General features: G+C 35.7%; 1 protein-coding gene across 1 annotated transcript in view; it reads right to left on the bottom strand.

Annotated features, from left to right (window-relative positions):
* LRP1B (LDL receptor related protein 1B) overlaps positions 1-19,813 on the bottom strand; it is a 1,793,119-nt gene that overhangs the window by 818,228 nt on the left and 955,078 nt on the right. Inside the window, exons 18-19 of the mRNA XM_070360639.1 lie at positions 19,037-19,117; positions 17,737-17,898 (exon numbers count right to left, since the gene is read on the bottom strand). Of these exons, the coding sequence (XP_070216740.1) occupies positions 17,737-17,898; positions 19,037-19,117 (243 nt within the window). The remainder of the gene's footprint in view (positions 1-17,736; positions 17,899-19,036; positions 19,118-19,813) is intronic.

The following is a 19,813-nucleotide window of genomic DNA, read 5'->3' on the forward strand; positions in this document are numbered from 1 at the left end:
AGATTCTCCAGGGAAGAATACTGGAGTGCATTGTCATGCCCTTCTCTAGGGGATCTTCCTAACTCAGGGATTGAACCTGCATCCCTTACATCTTGGGCATTGGCAAGTCTTTTAGGGAAGTGAAAGTGCAAGTTGCTCAGTCATGTCCAACTCTTTGCCACCCCATGTACTATACATCCATGGAATTCTCCAGGCCAGAATACTGGAGTGGGTAGACTTTCCCTTCTCCAGGGGGCCTTCCCAACCCAGGGATCAAACTCAGGTCTCCCACATTGCAGGTGGGTTCTTTACCAGCTGAGCCACAAGGGAAGCTCTCTTTTAGGGAAAGATTACCCCTCTCTGGAGAAATTCCTCTCAAACTTCATAGTAATCTGAGAACCCATTTTGAAGGCCAGATGCTTTGATAAGCCTGTAATGTTTGGCTGGTTTTTCACCACTTTCACTATGCTTACCACCCTCAATCTTCATGTTTAGCTGAACACACTAATAACATTTATTGCTACCAACTAACAAAATTTGTAAAGGTTGTCTAAATACCTTGGCCAAAAGCATTGCAATTGGTCCTTTTAAATGTCAGATCCACCCTTTTCGGAATTCATAAACTCTCACCCTTCAAGATAGTCCTAGACTGCCCTATGTATTTGGTTCCTGCTTTTATTTCATCCATAACTGATCAAAGGAGACATATTCTAGTATTACAAAGGACTTCTCGTTTCTATTAAAAATAACCATATTTTGGTAAAGCAGTCATTTCACAGTGTGCCTTTGGGAGAAAAAGACTTGTAACTTAGAGATTTTGTCTACTGGAAAAGATACTGCCAAAAGCATTCTCCTCAGCCTCACCAGAAAGACCATACTAAGTACTGTTAACCAGCCCTTGTGCCACCATACTTTAAGGAATAGACTCTTGGATGCATGTGACAAACCTAATGAAGTTCCTGAACCCTGACTGGATGTGCACATCATCTGGTGACCTGAAAGTAAAGATTTCCCAGAATTGTGAATGAGGTTTTGTGATAACAAATGTGATAACATGTCATAAATGTGATAACAATTCCCAGAGTTGTTATCTAAAAACACAACTTTCCAAAGGTATCTTTGATGCTGACATAAAGATTCAGATAATCTACAATGTCTAGGATCTTGAAAACATATGGACTTTAGATAAAAAAAAAAAAATTCTCCCTCCAGACCCTCCTTGTTACTCACATGTGACCTAAGCTTTCTAGTCTGAGACACTACATCCAGAAATGGTCCCTCCTGACACTGAAGGGCAAAAAAGCCACTGAAACTAGAAAACCTGACTGTTGATCAGTTATGCTTTCAGAAAAAGATCTTAGTCAAAGGCTGAAAATGTAAAAAATAATAATAATAAATAGAATCCTCAGTTAAATACAGTTGAGAGACCAGAGGAAGAGCTCTTATATCCTGCAATAATAGTAGAGCCCAATAGGTGAATAAAGGCACTTCTTTCCTGGAAAGAACTCAGCCAATGAAAATCCTTGGACCTTTTTTGTTTTATTACAGCCCTCCCAAATTTCTTTTCCTTTCTATGAAAGTGTTCTCCTTCCCTTCCCATGTGAGAACTTGCACATTGCTGACCACAGTCACAGATGCTATATTGCAATTTTCTGCTGATTCTGAATAAACCCATTCATCTTCATTGGAGAAACATCTGTCAGTCAGTCACTTTCAGGCCAATAGGATCATGTGGTTATGAGCTAAGATTCAGTTCAGTTCAGTTCAGTCGCTCAGTCATGTCTGACTCTTGGCAACCCCATGAATCGCAGCACACCAGGCCTCCCTGTCCATCACCAACTCCCGGAGTTCACTCAGACTCACGTCCATCAAGTCGGTGATGTCATCTAGCCATCTCATCCTTTGTAGTCCCCTCTTCCTCCTGCCCCCAATCCCTCCCAACATCAGAGTCTTTTCCAATGAGTCAACTCTTTGCATGAGGTGGCCAAAGTACTGGAGTTTCAGCTTTAGCATCATTCCTTCCAAAGAAATCCCAGGCCTGATCTCCTTCAGAATGGACTGGTTGGATCTCCTTGCAGTCCAAGGGACTCTCAGGAGTCTTCTCCAACACCACAGTTCAAAAGCATCAATTCTTCGGCGCTCAGCCTTCTTCGCAGTCCAACTCTCACATCCATGCATGACCACAGGAAAAACCATAGCCTTGACTAGATGGACCTTTGTTGGCAAAGTAATATCTCTGCTTTTGAATATGCTATCTAGGTTGGTCATAACTTTCCTTCCAAGGAGTAACTGAGCTAAAGTCAAGGTAATAATAAGACTTTTATCACCAAGCCAGCCACTTAATCTTTTGAGATCTCTATTTGTTCACCTGGAAAGTAGAGCTCCCTCAGGGTCATTGGGAGGAATAAATTGGATATGTGCAAATGATTATTTTCCTTACAATTTTTGTTATTATTTTCTATGATATATACTGAATAATTCATCACTAACATTTTTATTTATTTAAAGAATTTCAGCAACCTATGTCAGGTGATACAGTATTTTAAAGATGCATAAAATGGACAGGCTTCTACTTCCCAAGTATTCTTAACTTAGTCATGCTGAAATAATGACAACAACAAAATGATAAAAATGATCCCTACTGAAGTAAAAGTAAACAAGTTCTGTTGGTTGAGAATAGTAGTTCCAATTTACCCAAAACCTCATTTCCAAAAGTAGCTACTCCTAAGAACACATAATAATCACACAAAATTTAAAGAGAAGGGGCAGAATTTAGACTGGCCTTGAGTCTCTTTCAGAAACAAGACTTTCTTTGTCTATTTTCCTAGGCATCCAAATTATTTTGACTTGGGATATACAGAGGCTTCATAATTTAATGAAATACTTCGGTGCAAAGACATAATCAATAAAGATGGTAGAGTATGTAAACATTTAGATAATATATGTGGAATGTGATAAAGCCACTTCCCGCCATATTTAATTGGGTATCTGTAGAATACCCTATTTAGATGAGTTAACTATTAGTGTGTTAGAGAAGACTGAGGCTGCTTTCAAAAACAGTTGTAGCGATTTCAAACTTGGGGTCTTTAAAAAGGCAACTTGAAAACTCTGTGATTTTGTATTCAAGAAAAGAATGAAGACAAGTCAAATGAAATTTGAAGGCTTTTTCAGCGCTCTAAGTAAATCTATGATGAAGGGAGCAACTTCCATACAACAGTGAATGGCCTTTGGTTATTTATCCTAGCACTTAACTGTCCATGAAAATAAAACTAAACAAGTTTTGGCTCAGCTGAATTTTATAACTTGTAATATGAGCTCAACAAATAACATAAAAGCTGAGCTTCAGGTGATTCTCACTCAGTGATTCCAAATAATTAATAAAGAATGGAAGGTATAGCCTATTGATTTTTTTGTACATTCTTTAAATTAAGAGTTGAAGACTGGCAGTTCCCATATTGAATCTGTCCCTCAGGATGTTTAATTTGGTAAACATACTATTGACCTTTTAAAAAATTGAAAGATTTCCTATAAAAAGCTAGCTTTTCCAGATTCTTAAAAAGTAAGATTCTTAGGTTAGCACTCTCACAAGGTAACAACGACTGTCTCTTTTATACAGAGCTGGACTGAATTGTATTAATGGTTACCTGTTATAATGGAGAGACAATGATACTCCTTTACACTTTATTTTTTTCTGTAATGGATATTTTTTCCTTGGTAGAGGTGGGCAGTGAGGCAACTGCTAATTCCCTTTTGTTTTTCAATCTACTTCTGAGAAACTGTAGGAAAGATTTTATTTGACTCTTGCTTCAATATTAATACTAATTTTACTGGCTTGTATGAATTGGTTTTTCTTCTTTATGAGTAATTTCTGTGAATATTTGTGAATACCCTTAAATTCATCTCTCTCTCTTTGCAATAGCTTTTTAGAATTTTGTGCCAAATTTATGGATCATTTTTCATGATATGAATTTTTTTGGACCAATCTCACTCTCAGATTTATTTATATTACTAATCCTTATCCTGCCTTTGTTTGAGACTGTCCTCTTTATAACCTTTAAGTTTTCTAGGTTATAACTTAGATTCTTTCTGGAAATGATCAGAGGGCTACATAAATACATAAACATAATAGTAATACACAAAGAAATCTTCAGGAGAAATAACACATTTTGCATTTAAAATGACCTAGTTTGGAAACATTTTGTTAGCCTAATAAAATTAAATCACATATTCCAAATTCTATTCCATATATTAATTCCTCTCATCTTTTTTTAATAATAATTTTGACTCAAAAATGTCAGTAGTAATGGGAGGAATTCAATGTTTCACTAATAATTATTGTGAGGGTGATGCTTTGCCTCTTTTAAACATTTTGGACTTAATTTCAAAGATCTAGTTTCTTTGGGTTATGTTCCTCAACAATTAACTCAGTGACTTAATGGGAAATTCTCAAGAAGATTAAATAAACTTAGAAATCTAAATAGAAAAACCTATTTCAAAAAGAGACTTGTGAAATATAAACTGCTGCTTGTGGAGAATGGATTGCTTCTCCTGATCCAGGAATATGTTAACTTTACATATAGAATCATAGTCTTTTAGCTCAATGGTATTTACAGCTGATAATAAGTTATGACTACACAGATCAAAGCATAATCTATGAAGGGAGAGAGCAAACTGCTACTGTTTGTGGCTTTTAAAACTGTATTTGCCTTTGCTTTGCTTGGTATTGTTTGGTTTATCCATTTGTGCTTCAGAAGTGAATACACTCATTCATTTTATTATTCTAAATAAACATTTATCTTATAAATGTACATACAAAAGTGATATTTCCCTGAGGCTTTTCTTTCCTTCTGTCTTTTCTTTTTTTCTCTCATAAACTATCCATATCTAAACCTTTGTGAACTGGTACACTATCTATTAAGAGCCATCACAAATAGCCATATTACAGCAACTTTAAAATGAGTATATCATCTGGAGAAGGAAATATGATATACCATCATAAAATATTCAAATCTAAATGGTGAGTTAATTCTCCTTTAGATTGCCTCTTGTTTACATTTAATCTATTAATATCCATAACTTTCTTTAAGTCTCATTTTATTTAAAAAAATACATATTTATCTAGGATTGGATTTCTTATTCTGGTATTTGTAGATTCAAGAGATTTATGGGTAAACTTTAGGAATTCATAAAAGATCTCAGAAACTATACATGATGCTTTGTGCTGCTTTTTTTCCTCTCGTGAAAGACATTCAAGAGCTTTCCTTGACTCTTGTGGAAGACTCTAAAAGGAATGTGGAGACCAATTTCACACTTCCCTATTTGTTTTTCATCTATTCCATATACCTTCCATGTAAATGGTAGTTTATATGACATTCAATTTTACTTATATTTCAAATTATATAAAATTGTATTAAAACTCAGTTGGGAAAAAAAGGATTGCCTAGGTGTACCTTATCATTTAATTAAATATAAAGAAATAGAACTGCTTATTGAGAGCAACCCATTTCACAGAAACAGGAACTTTGCCTGTGGTTATACATATGATAAGCAGCAGGGATGAAATTTGAGACCAAACAATGAAACTTTAGAGCCTTCTTTCTTTATCACTGTCCCATTAAAAAAATAATTATACAAGGACATAAACTAGATTAATCTAGAAAGCAATAAGTTCAATAAGAAAATGGATCAGAGTAATGTTATACCCTAGTGGCTCAGATGGTGAAGAATCCACCTACAATGCGGGAGATCTGAGTTCAGTCCCTGAGTCGGGAAGATCCCCTGCTGGAGGAAATGGCTACCCACTCCAGTATTCTTGCCTGGAGAATCCCAAGGACAAAGGAGCCTGGCAGGGTCCATGGGGTTGCAAAGAGTTGGACTCGACTGAGTGACTAAGCATACACACACACACACACAATACTGCATAGGAAAAAAAAATACATTGCTTCTGAGTCACAATTCATTAGCCATTGCTAGTCACGTTGTATTGGGCCCTCTCATGCTGGTCCCACTCAATCACAAAGTTCCCAGGAAGTACAGTCTTACCATGTTCCCAGATAAAGGAAGACATAGAAATATACTATGTACATATTAAATGATTACCATGAGTGACTTGGGTATAGAGCACATCGTGACAGGGAGAACAGAGATGTCTCTCTAAGAAGGTGATATCTGAGATGAGACCAGAATGAACGGAAAGAGCCAGCCACACACATTAGGATAAAGAGTATAGTAGGCAAAGGGAATGACAAATGCAAAAACTCAAAAGCAGGAAACATATTTTGTTTTATAATTGGAGAAGAAAGTGAATAAGGGTAGATTAGTGAATTGAGATTTGAGAGATAGGCAGGGGCTGGATCTTGTAAGGCTTTATCAACATCTATGGTACAATAAGCTCAACAACTATCTTTTAATTAGAGATTTTGAATCAGAGGAGTGATGATGATATAATTTAATCTCCATTATTAAATTCTCGCTGGCTGCTGTGTGGGAGAAAAAGTGGAACTAGGAAGACAAAGTTAATGTGCAGAAATGGCTTTTTCTGGAGTCTAGGTACAAAATGACAGGCATAGTTTCTGCCTTTGAAAAGATCATAAAATGGTCTGCATGCAGGGAAGTAGGTGATGTGTGTAGCTGCAAAGCAATATCCTACATGATTTTTTTAAAAAATTTTATTGAAGCATTGTTGATTTACAATGCTGTATTAGTTTCTGCTGTATAGCAAAGTGAACCAGTTATACATGTACATATATCCCCTCTTTTTTTGGATTTAAGTCATCAACTTAGCACATAGGTCACCACAGAGCATTGAATAGAGTTCCCTGTACCATACAATAGGTTCCTCGTTAGTAATCTATTTTATTTGTAGTCGTGAATATATGTTAATCCCAAGCTCCCAATTCATCCCACCCTCCTTTTCCCTACTTAGTGTCCATACGTTTTTTTCTGTACATCTGTGTATCTCTTTCTGCTTTGTAAATAGGTCCATCCGTAGCGTTTTTATAGATTTCACATATATATCCTCAGTGACTTAGTAGGAGAGAACATTGTGAGAACATGCAGAGGGGAAATCTAACCTGGACTGGGGGATATTAGAGGAGAAATTCTCATGATGGAGGATAAGAAGAGTTCCAAGTCATGACTGAAAGTCTGGTAGAGGTAAAAGTGGAATGTGATGAAAAATATTCTGAATGAAGTCAGCAGCATTCATAAAATTCGGTGTTGTGTGTGATGGGAGGAGGGAGAAGAGAGACAACTAGAGAAGAAAGCAGAGAACTTGAGTGGTTTTATATGCAATGCTAAATGGTTTGGATTTAAACCCAAAGGCAATAGGGGTCATGGAAAGACCTGCTGCTAGATTCTGATATGCTCAGATATGTAGTTAATATCCATCACTTTGGAAGCATTTAGGCAATAAGTAGAAAGGGAAAAATCTCTGAGAGTCCAAAAATTTACAATTGATCTACATATGGAGGTATATGTGTATCTATTTCACTTGCCAAAACACTCAGCCTTTATACTAAGTCATGTAGACTATTAAACACACACACACACACTCTTTCTCCTTCATATTGCTCTCCTTAATTCATGCTACCTTCTCACAATCAATTAAAAATACTCCAAACCTATTTCTCAATGTCTGTTATGCCCTTGTTTAGAAATGCTACCCCTTCTGCCAGAAAATAGAGAAAAAAGTCATGGAGTTTTATTTTCTCTTAACCCCCTTGCCAAATGAAATCAGCTTCTGTTAACAGTTGTTGATTTTCCCCTGGATGGAATGTTGCATCCCTCTAAGGAGGCTGTGATGGCCATTCTAACCTGAGTTCCAGGCATCTGTGGTTCCCCAGAGCCCTAGCTGCTTAAGCTTCAGGGCTTGGCACTCAATCTATCTTTGTAATATGGCTTGTCCCAGTGGAGTGTTAAAATGATGACTATGTTTATATGCATATACTCATGCTGTTTTACTGTTATATTTTCATGTTGCTGATGCTGGTTATATTTTAACTAATGCAATTTTATTGTATTTTTGCCCCGAAGCTATTTAAACTAAGCATACAATTTAGGGGAACCTAATAAATAAACGCAGAACTCTGGAGGAAATGTGGCAACTGACGGTGGAATTTATCCCAATATTTAAATGAATTCATTGAGACTAAATATTTGCAGTTAGAAGACTAGCAACTATACAGAGACAGAAAAGACTTTTTCTTCTCCTATAAGGTAAAAAATGAAAATCAGGATTGCAAAAATTATATTTATACTATGCTTTTCTTATTCAGAATACACTTTTTTGATTTCTAAGAAATGTTTAAGTGTTCCTGAGAAAATAGTTAAAATGATATTGTGAATTTAGTGAATTATTTAAATTGTGAGTCCAATCCAGGAGAAAAAAAAAAAAAAACTTTGTTTGTTTTAATGGACTTTAACTTTGGAGAAGGAAATGTCAACTCACTCCAGTATTGTTGCCTGGAAAATCACATGGACAGAGGAGCCACACACCCCATGGGGTCACAGAGTCAGACACGACTGAGCAACTAACATACACACATACTTTAACTTGAAATTTGTTATAAAATGTTTTGAAAAGTTAAAAAAAAAAAAAGAGTGCTATGTGCACAAAGCTTCCTGCATATCTGATAATTGTCATGTGTCCATTCCTGCTTGCTTTCTGGTTTTTCAGTGACTCACTGTGTATTAATAATTCCTGTACCTATGGCAGCAGTTGGCTACAGATTCCTAGGTATTCTTCACCTGTCCTGAATCTATTGAGAATCAGAGTGGCAGCCTATCAATTGTTTCATTTCATTTACCAACAGGGTGTGGACATATGCTTGTCCTGTTTCTCAGTGGACCCTTAACCACTTCCTAAAGTAGGTAAGCTGTCCTTGGTTTCTAGAAATCCTTAGCAATGGGTGCTTGTTTAAACCTCTCTACCTATCTGACTAGAAACTGCACTGTGACTGTTGGGGGTAACTGTCCTGCTCTTCTCCAGCTAATGTGGGATGAATTCCCCAGGGACTACTGCCTGCCCGATGGCTCTACAGTCCCTTATATGAACTAATAATGAAGTCAAACTTGGGGTGTCTCTTTGAAATCAACTTGTCCTCATCCATTCGACCTTGATGACTGCTTGCCTGTCATCTAGCCTATAGATGATTATTAATATCATAATATCATGGCCCTTTCCACCTTCCCATGACAACACACTTCCAGGGCATGATTTCTGTGTTTTACTTTCTATTCCAAAAAGCTTTTTTACCTGTATATGTAGTCCCTGCTGGAGATTATCTGGATAAGAATTTGGATGGGACTATCTAAACCATGTATTAACATAAGGGATTTAATGAAAAATTTAATAACAAAGAGACCAGACTTCAAGTCTCTGATGCTTACTGTCTAGGTCAATTAGAAAAGTTAAATAGAGGGAAATGGAAAAAATGTGTGGATATCTTGGCATAAATTCAATTATTATAACACTAAGCTATTTCTAGTATTAAAATATGCAGACATATAGAGATAAAAAATAATGAAAAAATACTGAAACAATATATGTCATTAAATATCTTCCAGGAAATTCAAGCATTTATGTGAAATGTATGTAAAATAAAGCACTGAGAAGTTTGGTATCTAGAATTCTACTTTGAACATATTATTTAAAATGTAATATATCATAGGGATGATGAACTTCTATCAGTATAAGTAAACAATGAGTTGAGTTGGCTATGTAACTGAGAAATCGATTTTTCCATTCATTGCTGAAATTAACTATTCACTTTAACAGATATTTTAGATATCAAATATGAAGTAAAACAGATTACAATGTGGATATTCCATGTTAGGAATTTACTTCTTGGCTTAGATATATGACTGGCTTGCAGTAGATTCAAATATTTACAGGAAAAATATGACATTATTTAACTTTATATTTTAAAATAGTATAGAACATCATTATATAGAAAGAATATGTATAAGCATATACATGAGATAAATGTTGGAGGAAATATCAGAGAGTAAAATTTTAAAGTTATTATCTCTTCTTTATTTTGGCCTTTTCCTGTCCCCATTATTTTCTGCCTCGTCTCATAATAAGTTTGATATTTTATTAAACACTCAGGATTATAACTCCTTTAGAATGTGTCTCTACTTGAATTTTAAAGGAAGAGTCAACAAACTATGACCTGCAGACCAATCCGGGTCCACTACCTCTCTTTGTAAATAAAGTTTTCTTATAATACAGTCATAATTATGCATGCATGCATGCTAAGTTGCTTCAGTAGTGTCCGACTCTTTGCAACCCTATGGCCTGAAGCCTGCCAGGCTCTTCTGTCCATGGAATTCTCCAGGCAAGAATACTGGAGTGGATTGCCATGCTCTCCTCCAGGGGATCTTCCTGATCCAGGTATCGAAACTGCACTTCCTACAACGCGTGCATTGCAGACGGATTCTTTACCACTGAGCCACCAGGGAAGCCCACAGTCATAATCATTTGTAGAGAAATAGTATATAGCTTCTTTGGTGCTAAAACAGTGGAGCTGGGTAGATGAAATAGGCAAAATCTAAAATATTTTACTACAGGACTCTACAGAAAAGATTTGCGGACCTGTGTTCTAAAATGTTCTAAATTCTGCTTATGATTTCTAGAACATCCCATTAAGTGTATACATATCAACATAGCAGCATGCTGTACTGAAAGATCTGCATACCAGTGAAGTACTCCATACCAGGAAGGTCATGGTAGATTAAGTTGATTATGTTATGTAACAAAGTCATCTGTAGAAAAGTTTGGGATTCAGACAATGACAATTTTCCTTAGAAAGCCTGTATGTACACAAATACCCAGCATGAAATAAATTCCCTCACAAAAAGTAGATGAATCTGGTCAATTGCATTTCAGGATATAATATAAGTGCAAACTGAACTGATGCATCACATAAATAAAGCAATACAAGCTGACAGTTCACATAGGCTCTGAAAGAAGCTAATTATAAACTATTTTTTTAATAGGAAAAAGGCAAAGTTTTATCTTATTGCTTACTTTAGTCTCATAAAAGCTTGAGTACAACTCAATTATTGAGAGGTGAATTAATTATTTTGTACATTATATATGTCCTTTGTGTCTTTTCTGTTTATTTACTTGTGTGTGTGTTTTCTGCTGAATTCCTCAAGTCCTATGAATTCACTGACCATTAACCACAATTTAGAACAAGGAAGCAGAATTTAAAGGCTGTGGAAATTAATTTACTCTTGCCCTTATGGTTCAGCTCTATTAAAAGAGTTAGCTAAGCTAAGCTAAGCTAAGTTGCTTCAGTTGTGTCTAACTCTGTGCGACCCCAGAGACGGCAGCCCACCAGGCTCCCCCGTCCCTGGAATTCTCCAGGCAAGAACACTGGAGTGGGTTGCCATTTCCTTCTCCAATGCATGAAAGTGAAAAGTGAAAGTGAAGTCGCTCAGTCATGTCCGACCTAGCGACCCCAGGGACGGCAGCCTACCAGGCTCCTCCGTCCATGGGATATTCCAGGCAAGAGTACTGGAGTGGAGTGCCATCGCCTTCTCCCATTAAAAGAGTTGGAAACAGGCTAAAATTTTTCATTAAAATTAGGTCTTCCTGTTACCTATTGACTTTATTAATTATTTCTGCAAAACTAAAATGAATTGTTACTTTGTTTAGTGTCAAAGTACATAATTATTGTCTTATGCAGAAGCTAAATTTATCTAGGAATAAGTTTAGACCTATTACTAAATTTTTGAAGAGTAAAAATGAAGATAACTGGCTTCTTTCCATTTTTAGGAACCATTTTTTTTCTAAGATTTTCTTTTTAAAATTATATTTAGCTGATTCCTTTTACTTTTCTTGATAATCACATTGCTAGGAACATTACAGATTCTCAAAACAGTTTTTGCTCTTAATTGATTCAAAACTCTTGAGTTTTCTTTGTTTTTGATGTAAAAGTTGTCTATAAATATTAACATTAAAATGACCTTTAAAGAGCTATTTTGTCCTAGAAAACAAAAAAGAGGTTTCCTATGGATAAAATCCATTAATAATTAACATTGTTTTGATATCTCAGTGTTAACAGTTTCTAAGCAAAATAAATCAATCTGTGAGAGAATAAAGTTAAGCCAGAAAAGTTGTATCTCATTGAAAACAGATACTATACCTCTCTAAAACTAGATGACATTTAGATTTGCTTTTAATTGCATTTTTATTGGGTAACAATCCATATTTTCATTAAAAAAGAGTAGTTAAGAATATTAGGACAGAAGAGTATATGAATCTGCTAAATCCATAACATAATTTGATCTCCCCAAATTCAAATCCAATACTTAATTGTTAGCAAAGCTCAGTGCCTGAGAAATAATAGCAATTCTTTTTGATTGTGTGTTCTAGTAAAAGTGAATTGAAGTATATTTTCATGAAAGAAAAACAAGACAGGTGATTGTGTACAGAATTTACTAATACTTTATTTCCTATGTGTTTAAGATTAAATTGTGGCACAAAAAACTTTTCTTATATTTCTGAAACTTACTATGTATTTGATGTAGACAAGAAGTCAAAAGATGTTGGCTTTAATTTCTATTCTCTCTATGCTTAAATGAGTAACCCAAAGTCTTTAGCTAAATATCAAGTTTGATACCTGCAGTGCTCTGAGAGGATTCAATCTCCCAGACAGGATATCATGGCTTTTTGGTTGGCAGAACTGCCAGAACTTTCTGGATTTTCCACTAAGAACTTGACATCATCATTTGAATCAAAAAATCTCTCCTGAAAATGTCATTATGTATCAAAGGACTCAATTTCAACATTTCTAACTTAGAACATTATTAGCTTCTTCCAGGAAGTAGCATCAGTTTTTGTTATTGCTATATACACATACAGATAATTTTATCTAGCTGAGTATTTTTTTTCTCATTTGCACAACAAAACTGAACTAAATGATCTTTTCATTTTCTTTCAGCTTGTTAGAATTTTTGAGTCTATGAGGTAAAACTTTTATGGCAGAGAAACCATGTCCACAGCTATTCCAATGACAAAGTTCCAGAATCCACACTACCAAGGAGAACTGTAGGGAGGAGGGAGGGGCAGTGAAGGGGATGGAGACTAGGAACAAACAGACAAAAAAGACAAATGTACTTCTTGTGATGATTTCATGTAATGGCCCAGGTCCCTTCTAGTGCTTTTTGGAAAATTTCATTGCAATGACCTATAATAAGTAGAAAGGTCTCTCTTTTTCATCAAGTGATAATGAGTATGCACTTAAGAACAAGGTAGTAATTATTCATCTTATACTTCTAGTAATTTCTTCTGTTTCCTCATCCTAGAGTTTATTTCCATGATGATATGCAAGGCTAGGTGCACGGATCTAATCATATACCTTTCCTTAATATAGCGTAGCCACTTTCATTTATCCCATAAATCTTGGCAATTTTAGCCCAGGATATGAATAAAATAAAATAGATAGGATGTTTTCCTTATATTTTATTATTTTTTACTTCTTTTTTTAATATCCTCTATGTGCAATACATAGCAAGTTTCAGAAAGACAAGGAAAGTATTATTTGGGGATCATACAAATGTTACCTCATAGAGAGTTAGAAAAAAAATAGAGTTATACTGTATAGCTGCAGAAGCAGACAGCTAGACACAGGGATAAAGAACAGTCAGCCTTTGAAATTACAACTGTGAAACCCTGAAACTCCAGCTGTGTAATCCTAGATAAGTGTCTTAACCTCTCTGAATAATCCTTATTCTGAAAATTAAATGGAATAACAAACATAAGAATGTCTGACAATTTGTGGGAGGCCAACATAGGTTAACTCCTTCCTTTGACCCCATATTATCATAATGGAATCTCCTCACTGGCACTCACTGTGAAATTATATATATAAAACAGACAAACTTTCCTTGTCTTTCTGAAACTTACTATGTATGCCGGTAAAACCGTTTTTTGACAAAAACCTTTCAATGCTTAATAAATGGCCAGGATTGAGCCTCTAGAAAAAGTTCTATCATTACAAATTCTTTGAAGGCCCTGCCTCACTTACGTTTCCACTTGGAAAAACTATTCACCCACCCAGTAGCTACAAAAGGGTAATCATAGTTATATGTACCAATCAAAGGATTCAGAATCAAAAAGAAACCAGTGCTAAATCAATAACAAACAAACACTGAAACAAAGGAAGGAATCTATGTGCTATGGATTGTTTGTATTCTACTTAAGCTTGTAGACTGTGTGTATATTCCTAGGTAGTGATTTGTAAAGATGTGTGTTTTCTTTCCTGTGTGCTCATTCAGTCATGTCTGACTCTTTGCAACTCCATGGATCATAGCTCATCAGGTTGTCTATGGAATTTTTCCACGCAAGAATACTGGAGTGGGCTGCCATTTCCTTCTCCAAGGGATCTTCCAACCTAGGGATTGGACCCATGTCTCCTGCATTGGTAGGCAAATTCTTTACCACTAGCACTATCTATGAAGCCCCCCAGGGAGTTTGGAAGAGAGGAAAAGAGCAGCACAATATGAAGAAAGAAAGAGATGAGTGAACATTAATCTCAGAGAGGACCAGACATTAACACTTTTCCATATATTAATCATACTAATGATAAAAAATAACCATCACTATAGAAATTATTTTCTTGAAAGTGGTATCAGAGAGAATATGAATTTAATTTAAACTCAGGAATTTGCTGAAATAGAGATTATATATGAAATGTTCATCTCTTGGTATCTCCTGCTCCTTCACTATTAAAGTCTAATTCAAGAGTATTTTCTGTCCTTTTGAAAACAGTTCGAGTTGAGAGAAACTGTACCAATTGCTCTGCTTACACAGGCAGTGTAAAGTGAAGTGCTGAGCAATTATATGGTGGATTTGATCAGTTTTGACAGCCAGTACTGAAACTCAAGCCAGAATCCCCTGCTCTTTTCTTCCACAGCAGGTTCTGGGACTGAATTATATGACTAACTGCATCAAATTTCTATTTTAGCTTGGCAATGGCCTCACAAATCCTCCATGTGCAAAATGGCCTTCCTGATCAATGCTAACAATTCTATATGTCATGGCTATTTTACAACTTCCATATCAAAATACATAAAATAATGACGGATAAAAATATTTAAATGCCCTTTGCAATACTCTAGATTGTCTTACATGAAAGTCATTCCAGAATGCTGCCTGTCTTCAATGCCTACAACCTGTATTCACCAAGTAGAATTTTTGACAAGAGAATCTTAGTACAATTTACAATCAGTTAAATGTAAATTAGTTCAGGAAGTTCTTCTCATTCTTTCCTTGAAACATGGCCAAGAATCATGTGGATTATCTGAATCATTTCCTTAGTGTATTACTTTAATCATATAAGAAACGCATGGTATTCACGTTGACAGTATTTCCTTTACAATAATATATTAGCAAAATGACCTAAAGATAAAGGTCATTAACATTAACTAGGCACTGATTCTATAATCCAAACCCAAATAACTGTCTAGAGAGCCTATAAGGGGCTGTACCACTCGCTTTGGATACTCATAAAACTAAAGCAATCTCTCCAAAATGTTTTAATGTGCAATGATCATTTTAACTTAGAGATACATACACACAGAAAAGAGGGATGAGATCTCACTTCTGAGATGAAAGCAAATTAACATCGTGGCAATTTCTTTCACAGCACATCATGGGGCAGTGCCAGCAGGCCACAGATGTATAACTCATGAGGAGCCTAAAGAGACATCTGTGAGGTGAGGGAAAATGTAGTATGTGTTCAAAGTCCAATTTAGTAATGAAATGTAACCACGCCCCAGATGAATGTCTCAAATATACAAAGAAAAAGAGGAAAAATATCTTTTGTATACCTTTTCTTTTTCCACTCTAGATTAGTTAAAAGCAAAAAGTTCTAGTTCATATGTACCAGTGGACCAACTGAAGTGAGAGAGGAAAAAGAGACAAGAATGAGATAGAGATGGGGGGGTGGGGGGTGTGGAGAGAGATTTATCCTTCCTCTAGATTTTGAAGCAAAATTAAATTCAAATATGTTCATGTTAAATTTGATAAGATACTCTTACAAAAATTTTCTTAGTCATTTTCTGTTTTCATTATAGCTTCTGGGCTGTCCTATGTCAGGAAAGACATGAATCATGTCAAGACCACTGACCAAGAGTACCTGTGTTTCATTGCTTCATGGTTCTTATGGAACATATTTGTATCAAGCCTTGACTATTATAATCCAGGTCATACAGGGAGAATCAAAATCAGAGAATATCTCCTTTAATAAAATCACTTAGGCAATTCACCAAAAATATTTACTCCTTTAAGAACCTAGTATTATGTAGATAATTTCCCTAACTGCCACTGTTTCCCATACTTACAATTGAGAGAAATTAAGGAAGAGAGAGAAAGACAGAGTGACTGAGAAAGAGAGAGATGAAGAAAGAAAAATGAAAGACAAAAGGAATTCTTGTTAGAGAAAATACTTTAGAAATTTTCTATTTTATAGGTTTCCAAATATTTGCAGAAGAGAAATAATCTCCTTGGAAAACACTTTGAGAATGATTTCTCATGATCACACTTTGTTGTCTGTTTGCAGGCTAGATTTTAAAAACTGAACAGTGACCATGTTTTTTCATTCTTTAATCTATGTTTTGGTTCAAGCACAGTCTGGCATGTGAAAATAAATATTTTTGGAATAAATGAAAGAATGAATTAAAAAAAATTAATTTCTTAGTCAAAAAAGAAAGCTTCCAATTAAAATGTTATTGCTGTATGAATTTTTGACAGGCTAACAATTTTTTTGTGATATTTCCAACATGATTTCTAATTCATGAGCATGTCCTGGGGCTGATCGCATTTTGCCAAGTTACCCATGCAAACAACAAGATCAGGTCGCCCATGGATATCCTGGGAGCCAAGGTTGTGATCTCCTTCCTCTCTTTACTTCCATTCCAGAAGGTCAATCAGTTGGAATACCTCAACATTTAATAGGGAATGATTACCAGCCTTCGGAAACAAATTTGATGTGAAAAGAAAAGGGAAATTATGCCTTTCTTAATTCTTTTTTTCCGCCTTTGGGGATGGGCTTGGGGTTTCATCAATTTAGAAGTTGGAGGGGATTGAACCAATGAGTATCGCTGAAGAAGCTGAAGTTGAACGGTTCTATGAAGACCTACAAGACCTTTTAGAACTCACAGCCAAAAAAGATGTCCTTTTCATTATAGGGCACTGGGATGCAAAAGTAGGAAGTCAAGAAACACCTGGAGTGATAGGCAAATTTGGCCTTGGAGTACAGAATGAAGCAGGGCAAAGGCTAACAGAGTTTTCCCAAGTGAATGCACTAGTCATAGCAAACACCCTCTTCCAATGACACAAGAGAAGACTCTACACATGGACATCACCAGATGGTCAACACAGAAATCAGATTGATTATATTCTTTGCAGCCAAAGATGGAGAAGCTCTATACAGTCAGCAAAAACAAAACCAGGATCTGACTGTGGCTCAGATCATGAACTCCTTATTGCCAAATGCAGACTTAAATTGAAGAAAGTAGGGAAAACCACTAGACCATTCAGGTATGACCTAAGTCAAATCCCTTATGATTATATAGTGCAAAAGAAAGAAAAAAGAGATGATCAAATTATTTTATACAGTTCCACTTATACTTTTTTATGTGATGAGAAATTTATTTTTCTGTGATTTCACTCTAAAATACTCCAAATATTATATATCAATTTAAAATTGATATTGAGGTTTGTAGATTCACAAAACTACTAACCTTCTCTGGTGCAATTGATTTCATCACTGAAGTCTCCACAGTCATTGTCACCATCACAGGCCCAATGGCCTGGGATACATCTGCCACTGGAACAACTGAACTGGTTATCAAAGCAGGAATGTACACAGCCAACCTCATCACTCCCATCTCCACAGTCATCATCTAGAAAGAAGCATTAACAACCAGGTAGTGAAAAATTATCCATGGAGAAACATTTTCTTATGAAATACTTAACATTTGTTTTTGGTATTGAGTGCTTTCTTCTGTTATTGAAAAAATGAATGATAAATCAATCATCAACATTTCCCATGAGCAGTGGGAAAATTATTTCCATTTTTATATTGCTTTGTTTCTGATTGAATGCCAACTAGTAAATTAAAGAGGAAAACATCCTTCACTTTGGATTTTGAAGCTTAATTTCTATTTCACTCAGAAATGACTAACCACTGACTGGATTAAACTATACAACATGAAATAATTATGAAGTGGGGAAGACAGTGGTGATTGTAGGAATTTCCTGAAATGATACAGCTTGTGATATAATTATTGTTGGAAAATTACTATTTAGACCTATAAGCTCTATGCCCTAGTGTTTATAACTATCTTTAATTCAGATCCCTTTTCTCCATTCTCCCACATGAGGGCTCACTCTGTACCTTTACACCACTGGTTCTTAAGTATGTATTTATATCAGGAAATTGTTTGTACACTACCATTAGCAATGATTTATATTCTATATTAACAATTGCTGCAGGAGGGAAGCAAGGGGAATGTGAAGTGAAAACAGATTAAATTCAAACTAATGGCTGAGGTTGCATTCATTTACCTGTATTTGGCATAATTTAACATAATGATAGAACTGAGTGAAGAAAAAATATCATTTGTACATAAAAAGCCAACGTGACAGAGTTGAGATCATCTGGATCTTCCATAATAATTTATGAACTACTCCATCCTGATATTACAGAGCATTTTACATCAATGCTTTGAGGAACCTGAATTGTCCAGGATATTTTCTCAATTGTTCCCTTCATGTCTTGTTTGTAGACTTAGACTAGATCTAGCATAATATCTGAAAACAAATCCCCACCATAGATAGCCCCAAGGGACTGCCACTGAGCTCCATTGTCCTTAATGCTAATCCCCATTGACAGGCCATCTGCCCTCTCACCACTTGTCTCAGCCATTTTGCTGGACTTGGCAAACTTCTCTTACAAACCAGCTCTGAAAGAAGTGAAGCTGCACAGACAGCCAGGCCTCCAATCAAATCAGTGCAGCCTAGTGAACATTCGGTACTTGCCAGAGTCGCAGTGCCACTTGCTGCTAATGCATCTTCCACTTTTGCATATAAACTGAGTTAGTGGTTCACAAGTTGGGAGTTCTGTGAAAGATATAAAAACATCCAGTAGGAAAGATGTTACTGATTATGTTTGACATCTCTTCATTTTTCTTGCAGTATAATGAATCTAAACAGTCCTTCATCGAGTGATTTTCCTTTATTTTAGTCCCAGAAATATACTCCTACAAAAGTTATTTAAAGTATGCATACCCTGTGTCCAAAAAATGCTGAACTTTGCAAACTTCTGACTTCACTCAGTTCTATCATTATATTAATACGTTATTGTGTTTGACTTCATTTGTTTCCTATTTGCTAATGTGATCAGAGCTCTGCCCCTCTCTTCCACACAGTCCATAGAGGAAACATTAGATAAGCAAATAAAGTGACAGTAACTATTTGAGGACACAGGATATGCATAATTTTAGTATCTTTTATAGGAATACATTTCAGTGACTAAAAGCCAAAGAAAATCACATGATGAACGACTGTTTAGATTCATTATGCGGCAAGAAAAATGAAAAGATGTCAATTCCCCCACATCAAGGAACTCAACCTTCTCTCAGTGAAGAACAGCTGCATAGAGCTCTATACTACTGCACTGAAAAGTGACATATGTGTTTTAAAGCAGGCTTCCCTGGTAGCTCAGCTGGTAAAGAATCTGCCCGCAATGCAGGAGACTCTGGTTTGATTTTGGGGTTGGGAAGATCCTCTGGAAAAGGGATAAGTTACAAGTCTTTT

This window comes from Bos mutus, chromosome 2 (assembly GCF_027580195.1).
Source record: "Bos mutus isolate GX-2022 chromosome 2, NWIPB_WYAK_1.1, whole genome shotgun sequence".
Lineage (NCBI taxonomy): Eukaryota > Metazoa > Chordata > Mammalia > Artiodactyla > Bovidae > Bos > Bos mutus.